Source organism: Lupinus angustifolius, chromosome LG11 (genome assembly GCF_001865875.1).
Source record: "Lupinus angustifolius cultivar Tanjil chromosome LG11, LupAngTanjil_v1.0, whole genome shotgun sequence".
Taxonomy (NCBI): Eukaryota; Viridiplantae; Streptophyta; class Magnoliopsida; order Fabales; family Fabaceae; genus Lupinus; species Lupinus angustifolius.
In genome coordinates, this window is record NC_032019.1 from 21529910 (window position 1) to 21538824 (window position 8915).

Here is an 8915-nt window from a genome sequence, read left to right on the forward strand (position 1 = left end):
GTAGGACCTTCATACTTTTGAAGGAGAACTTTTTGAAAGTCATCGCAGTCTCTTGAGATATTTTTACAAACATTTTTGTCTACTTATTATAGTGTATGCATATTTTAACACAAATAGATGAATTATTTTCCATTGTGCATGTTATGAACACACTTAATAAACCTTCAATTGGTATTAGAGCAGGTTTTTTGTGTTTTAATTTATGTTGCAATGTTAATTGGGTTTTTGAAACTAGTTAAATTATTTAGACAATGATGACTTGAACATTTTGGGTTGTTAATATTGTTTTATTATTTCAACACATGGTGATTGCATGAAATTATTGGGACTGAGATATGAAAAATTCTTAAAATTATTCAAACCCTTAAACTTTATTGTGTGTAAAATGCATATTGGTGGACTGTGAATTTTTTATCAATGTGTTAAATTTTCTTAATTTTTATTCACACACTGATTATTTTGTTGATTTGATCACATAGTTATTGGCTTGTAATCATCACGTGACTTGAATGTGTTGGATTGTGTAGAGTTTTATGAAGAAAAAGAAAATAAAAAATCATATGTAAAAGTTTGTATCCAGCAAATACACATAATGAGTTATGAATGTGTTTAATCATATAATGAGAATACTATGGCATGCTGAATGTATTGGCATTTGTTGTTTGCGGTTTTAATTCACTCAATGATTGAGTTTTAATTCAGAGTGAGTAAATTGTTTTTGTTAACGTGTTGGTTGTCACACTAATAAAAAACTAAACCTGGGTGAGTTGGTTATATGAGTTAGAAACATATGAATAAATGTTTACAACAATATATTGGTTTACAATATATGATTCAATTGTTATTAACTAATAATTATTAATTAGTGTACTAATATATAAATTAGATTTATGTATTAATAGATAATGTAGGAATCAAGTCAAGCCAAAATCAAAGTTGTTATTGTTAGCCATCAACAGTAGAGATATTCTAGCCTAATCATAGTTGATCTACCCTTAAATCTAGGCTAAAGTTTCTCCTAGATTATAGGCTTAGTTACACATTCAAATATCTCATTGTACTCTATTTATTCTCCTGCAAAATCATAAATAAATCAGTGCATTATAGAATCTCTTCATGGTATCAAGAGCTGCCATAGCTTAACATCAAATTCTTTTTCGATCCTGCCTTCCATGAGCTCCTCCACCTCCGAAACTACCAATTCACCTCTCACCACTCATATCAGCTTCATGGACAAGCTAATTGCACTCAATGTTGGCTCACAGTTGTCCATCAAACTTGATGGTGACAATTACCCTGCTTGGCGCCTTCAATTCTTGTCACTTTTAACAGGATATGATCTTCTTGGTTATATAGATGGTAGCGTACCTTGTCTAGTAAAACATCTGGATCTGTCCACCATCACTACAAACCATGCCTTCACCCTTTGGGTTCGTCAAGATCAACTGATCTTGCATGCTATTATTTCCTCAGTGGCTACAACTGTAGTCACTCATCATGGCATTGTCAAAACTGCCAAGCAAGCATAGGACACTCTCAAAACTATGTATGCTAGTCGATCTGGTGTCCGCATTATGGCTCCCAAACAACGCATTACAACTTTCAGCAAAAGTACACAATCCATGGCTACTTACCTTCAAGGAATTAAAGCTATTGCAGATGAATTGTCAATCATTGATCACCCTCTAGACAATACCGACTTGGTAATTCATACTTTAAATGGACTAAGTAGTGACTATAAGGAAATCTTTGCTGCTCTCTACAGTAGGGAAACACCTATAAACTATGCTGAACTTCATGAAAAACTTATGGACTTTGAGTCAATTCTACATCGTGACATCAATAATGAACCACTGGTTGCAACAGCCAATGCAGCCATGCGCAACAGAGGTCAGCCACACTATAGATCACCACATCATGACCAACAACTCTCTTCTCCTCCACACTCTAAACTGGTCTTCCAATACTATGAGGAACCTGGTCACAGTGCTAAGAAGTGCTATAAAATACATGGCTACCCCAGGAAGTATGCACCAAAACCTTCAGTAAACATGGCACAACATCACCCTCCTACGTAGAACTCTAGCTAGATTCTGGACACTGGAGCATCTCATCATGTAACACAAGATCTGCAACAGATGACTCTGGCTGATACCTATTCAGGGTCTGATCAAGTCATGGTTGGTGATGGCACAGGTTTGACAATCTCTCATATTGAAAAATCATATATCCCTACCAGCACTAAACCACTCCACCTCAATAATGGTTTATGTGTTCCTAATATTCAATCCAATCTGTTGTCAGTTTCCAAACTATGCCATACTAACAATTGCTCTGTGGAATTCTTCTCTGATTCTTTTGTTATCAAGGATCTGAAGTCAGGTCAGTCTCTGGTGCAAGGACCTCTTAGGCAAGACCTTTATCACATTCCATCCAACATCATCAAACCTTCTACTAAAGTCTTCACTGCTAGTCTCCAATCTGATACCACATGGCATCACAAGCTTGGTCACCCTTCCTCAAAAATAACCAAACACCTCATAATTTGTCTTCAAATTCCAATAAAGCTTCCCTCTTCACATGAATGTAGTTCCTGCTATTGTGTCAAGAGTCACAAGCTATCCTTCTCTAATCATCACCTTAAAAGTAATAAACCATTGGAGCTCATTTACTCTAATGTTTGGGGTCCAACCCCTATTAGGTCTTTAGATGGCTTTACCTACTATTTGATATTTGTTGATCACTATTCCAAATATGTTTGGCTTTATCCAATGAGAAATAAATCAGATGTGTTTACTATCTTTGTTCAATTCAAAGCAATTGTTGAAAAGTTTTTTAATTTACCTATTGTCACTCTTTTTTCTGATAATGGAGGAGAATTTGTCAAACTGAAAAATTTCTTAGCTACCCATGGCATCACTCACTTAAATTTTCCTCCTCATACATCAGAAGTAAATGGTACAGCAGAAAGAAGACACATACATATTGTGAAAATAGGGAGAGCATTGTTGCATAATGCCAAGTTACCAACAAAATTCTGGTCTTATGCCTTTCAAACATCAACATATTTAATCAATAGAATGCCATCTCCAACCATCAACAAGAAATCAACCTTCGAAATCTTGTTCCAACAGGACCCTAACTACAATAGACTTCATTCCTTTGGTTGCATATGCTTCCCATGGATTAGGCCTTACACTCACAACAAACTATAACAAAGACCTCTACCTTGCATCTTCCTTGGTTACTCTAACTCCCAACATGCTTACCTGTGCCTTGATCCTTTATCCAATCATGTCTATGTTTCTAGACATGTGAATTTTATTGAAGACTCATATCCATATCCCAATTTTAACAACCACACTCCCTCCTCCACACCTCCTCCTATAGAACTCACCATTCATATACTAATCTCTGCTACCATTACAACACCACTGCCAACCTCTTCTATTATACAGCCACCTATCCCCTTAACATTAGAAATAGAACTTGTAGAGGTCTCTCATTCTTCACCACCTACAACTAACCCTAAACCACTGTCATCCACCCTACCCTCCCCTGAATCACATATATCAATTCCCAACAATCCTATCAGAAATCACCCTATGATCACCAGGTCTCAATACAACATCTTCAAACCTAAGAGGATACTGACTGCAACAAAACACAATCTCCCTGAAAATCTTGAACCATCTACCATAATTCAAGCCCTTAAAATACCTCATTGGAGACAAGCATGCTTAGAGGAATTTGATGCACTATTAAAGAATGGTACATGGACTCTAGTGCCAAGGGAAATGACTCATAATCTAGTTGGCTGCAAATGGTTATTCAGAATAAAAAGAAATCCTTATGGAAGCATTTCTAGGTACAAGGCTAGGCTTGTTACAAAAGAATTCACTCAAACACTTGACATTGACTTCAAAGAAACTTTCTCACCAGTTGTCAAGCCTCAAACAATCAAGGTAGTTCTGACCATTGCTCTCAGTCGTGGCTGGTCTATGCACCAACTTGATGTCAATAATGCTTTCTTACAAGGCACTCTAGCTGAGGATGTCTACATGCAGCAATTGCAAGGCTTTGTCCATAATGAGTTCCCTACTCATATTTGCAAATTGCATAAACCAATTTATGGATTAAGGCAAGCACCTCGTGCTTGGCATGACTCTCTCAAGAACTTTGTCTTAAAATCTGGATTCACAACTAGTCTTAGTGACAGCTCCCTGTTCACCTACAATAAGGATAGAGTTCAAGCCTTCCTCTTGGTATATGTGCATGATCTCTTACTTACTGGTAACAAACCTGCATTCCTAGAACAGTTTATAACTGACTTATCCTCCACCTTCTCACTTAAATACCTTGGTTTCCGCCATTACTTCCTAGGTGTTGAACTCATACCCTCAAAGGAAGGTTTACTACTCACTCAACATGGCTACATTCGTGATCTACTGGACAAGTTCAATATGTCTGGAGCAAAACCCTCCACTTCACTAAGTACCACAACTCCACTCACACTGCAAGATGGCTCTGCTGCCATAGGTGACAAAACATTTTGAAGTATTCTAGGGGCCATGCAATATTTGACTCTTAGAAGACCTGACTTGTGCTTTGCCATCAACAAGCTGTCTCAATTCATGCATCAACCAACTCAAAATCACCTTCAACAACTCAAGAGAATTATGAGATATCTCAAACACAAACTGCACTTTGGCTTGACACTCAAGAAACCAACATCTCTCTCTACATGAATATAGTGATGTTGATTGGGAAGGCAATCTTGATGATAGAACCTCAAATTCTGTATTTGTTATCTATGTTAGTGGCAACCCTGTCTCATGGTTGTCCAAGAGACAAATAACCGTGGCATGCTCCTCCACAGAGGCTGAATATCACTCCATTGCAACTACAGCTGCAGAAATCATGTGGTTGATGAATCTATTAAGTGAACTTGGCATACACATTGCAACACCTACACTGTTTTGTGAGAACATTGGTGCCACATATCTATGCTCCAATCCAGTATTTCACTCACACATGAAGCACATTGCCCTTGATTACCACTATGTCAGAAAACTTGTGCAACTTCGACAACTTCAAGTCTCTCACATATCAACCAAGGACCAGCAGGCTGACATCCTCACCAACCTCTTCCCAGAGCTCAATTTCTACCTCTCCGGTCCAAGCTTGTTGTCACAATGGTGACCCAATCTTGTGGGGGTGTAATAGATAACGTATGAATCAAATCAAGCAAAATCAAAGTTGTTATTGTTAGTCATCAACAACAGAGATATTCTAGCCTAATCATAGTTGATCTACACTTAAATCTAGGCTAAAGTTTCTCCTAGATTATAGGCTTAGTTACACATTCAAATATATCATTGTACTCTATTTATTCTCCTGCACAATCATAAATAAATTAGTGCATTATAGAATCTCTTCATATATCACAGTTACAAATTCCATAATATATATATATATATATATATATATTTGTATATATATATTAATCATAAGTTTCATGTGATGAGGTGTGATGGACAAAATTATTTTAATGTTCTTGAAATTATTTTGTATAAGATACATTTTTAAGAGTGTGTTAATTATTTAATTTCAAGAGACAGTCTGTCTACCATAGGACTTGTCATTAAGATGATTAACATGGTATGTGATACCAATCAATCAATCAAATTAATTTTATCACTAATCGCCTAGACTACCAAAGGAGTGTAAATATTAATTCAATTATACTTATAGAAATAACCTAACAAACAAGTAGCTATTTGTTATTTATTATTTTGAATAAAATTGTATGTGATATATTTGTCTTAAAATGTGCGTTAGAAATGATTTGACAACCAAGTATTTGTTCACAATTTTAAAGGTATTTATTTTATATTTCCACGAGAAGAAATTTTTATTTCTTAAATTGCCATTGTAGTAAGTGGGAGTATTTTATTTGTGATATATCTCTTTACATTAATATGTTCTCACTTATTTGTTTTACTGTATGTAGATATCTCGACATGTCTTCTTTATCATTATGTTCGACACTCGTAGATGGAAAGTTGGTTGGAAACAACTTTCATGATTGGTACCGAACTCTGAGAATTATTCTCATGCACGAGAAGCTTATTGATATGTTGAGGCAATCAATACTTATAAGAATTACTTAGAGGACCTCATGGGTACAAAATGTATCATTTTAGCATCAATGAGTTATGAATCTATAGGACCGAACTGACATCATTGCACATCTTAAGAATATGTATGGTGCATAGAGTAGGAAAACTAGATACCAGTTTTCTAAGACTCTATTTAGGTCCATGTTGAATGTGAATGCTTAGGTAGGACGTCATATTCTAAAGATGATTAGTCTTATGGAACAACTTGAGAAGTTGGACTGCAAACTTGGAAAGGAGTTATCCCAAGATTTTATTCTACAGTCACTTCCTTACTCGTTCTCACCATTCATTGTTAATTTTAACATGAATAAGATGGATTGTAACTTGCATGACATGTTGAATATGTTAATTGACATCAGAATCATATTGACTCTAGAAAGAACCAAGGACCTGTCTTGGTAGTTGGAAAGTCCAACAAGAAAAAAGGCAAATGGAATAACAAGTCTAGAAAGAAGCCTTTCGTTCCTAAAGGTGGTGTGACCAAACCTAAGGACAAGAAAGGTGGTGTTGACTAAAGCAATGCTGAATGTTTCTTCTATAAGGAGAAGGGACACTGGAAGAGGAATTACCGCAAATATCTTGATTCTTTGAAAGAAAAGAAACAAGGTAAGACATTAATGAAAAATGTTTTCATGATTTCCTTAACTGTTACAGATTCTTCAATATGGGTATTAGATATTGGTAGTAGTTTTAACATCTGCAATTCTAAGCAATATGAAGATACAAGAACCTCTGTTCTTTCCTTATCAAGAATTCTAAGCAATATGAAGATACAACTCAATCTCTTAGGTGATACGACACCTCGAGATTCCCAATGTTACAACAATTTTTCACAACAAAACTATAGAATAAACTTAAGCAATTACAAAGCTCATATTTGACACATAAGACTTTTACTCTAAGCACCTAATACAATCTCATGCAATATGACAAAGTATTAGTTTGAAAACAGAAATTACAGAATGTAAAAACTTCACAAAAGCATCAATAATATGCATGAACATGTGAGATGAAATGATGAGAAATATATCATGAAATGCCACTCAATCCTAAAGCATAGAATTCTCTCCTTTCTAAACTCACAAATGCACTATCAACTAGATGCAACAAATATCACGAAATATGCTCTAACTCTCTAAAAAATGCAACATGCAACTTATGAGATCAGTTCTGAAAACGCAGTTTATAAAGAATCAGTTCTGAAGCCCAGTTAATCGATTAAAGCCTTGGTTAATCGATTAACGTTGTTTTTTTCATGTGTATTTTTAAATACAAAACCTCAAATACGTTATGCACTTAGTTCATACATGTTTCACACTTAGTTTATGCCTAGAATGCACATATACATGTATTTATGTGATGCATGAACATATTATGAATGACATATCTCAAAGATGAAATGATTTAAAAGATTTATGCATATGAGACATGTATTAGGTGACCTAAGCCTTAGACTCAACTTAAACTAGTTTCTAGTCTAAGCCTAGTACCAATCAAAAGACTTAAGCATGTTGATTTGTTGATGATCTTCACGCTCTTATTAGCACAAGTTGTCCTCATCAAAACCATGACATATAATGAGAGAGCTTTCCAAAGTGTTCCTCTTGACATGCACACTTTCAATCTCCCCCTTTTTGATGATGACAAACACTACATCAACTTCATCAATTGTAATAGCAATTGTTTGATGAATAAGCTCGAAGATTGTGTTGGCATGATTGATATGATGCGCAAATATTTCGGAAGCTGTTATTAAGATCAACCTGCACAATCAAAAAACAACAAAACAACCTTTCTCCCCCTTTTGACATTATCAAAAAGATAACCCAGGTCAAAATGAGGAAGAGATATGAGTTAAGCATAAAACGAAGTTAATGAATTAATTTGGGGTTTAACAATTAACCTGTTTTATATTTGGGTGTCTTGAACAAATGCGCTTGTTTAGACAATGAAATAGCCAATAGGTAAAGAGAACGACATACAAGATTTAATCAACTCAATTAGCATATAAAGCAGTGTAATCAACATAAAATCTCATATGATCAAGAACCATTCACATAACCAAATAAGCTATTCGACATAATTAAAACACAAAAGTAATGGCATAGCATAAAGAGTCAAAGAAGTCAGCAACTATTACAAACCATAATATGTCAATCAAAGACGGATAAGGAAACATGAATAAGTCCTGAAAGCAGAAACAACAACTGAATCCAGTTACAGATTCAGAGACTCAAAGCGTAAAAGAGGTGGAGAAAGTGCCGAAAAAAGTGTAAAACCGAGATGCTGTCTGCCTTTAAAATACTGGTTTTAATCGATTAACGGGCAGGTTTAATCGATTAAACCCATGTAAAATTTGAATTTTCAAAAGCTGATGCCCAGGTAATCGATTAAGACCAAGTGTTTAATCGATTAAACACGTTAAAGAGTGATTTTCAGGCAGCAGAACGGTTTCAACTTTTTAGGACTCATGCATGCATTTTAACGGATTAATTGAAACATTTATAATCACAAAAAGAGTTAATCCAGAGACATATTTTTGCATTTCAACATATATCATTTAATCAGGAGACACATATGCATATAGAGGCAAGACAATACTGCAAACAACTAAACAATTTTTAATCAAGAATTCCAAGTTCTCTTCTTAGAACATAGAAAGTATCCCTGGGAAGGGGTTTGGTGAAAATATCTGCTAACTGTTTAGATGTTTCAACAAATTCAAGAACGCAG

At 35.1% G+C, this 8915-nt stretch overlaps 1 protein-coding gene across 1 annotated transcript; it reads left to right on the plus strand.

The window, feature by feature from the left end:
* Positions 1545-2078, plus strand: LOC109359833. The gene has a single exon (XM_019604528.1). The coding sequence runs from the start codon at positions 1545-1547 to the stop codon at positions 2076-2078; it is 534 nt and encodes a 177-aa protein (XP_019460073.1).

What these genes read in the sequence shown, in the direction of transcription:
- LOC109359833 (XM_019604528.1), top strand. Translation starts at nt 1,545, where the DNA reads ATGTATGCTAGTCGATCTGGTGTCCGCATTATGGCTCCCAAACAACGC.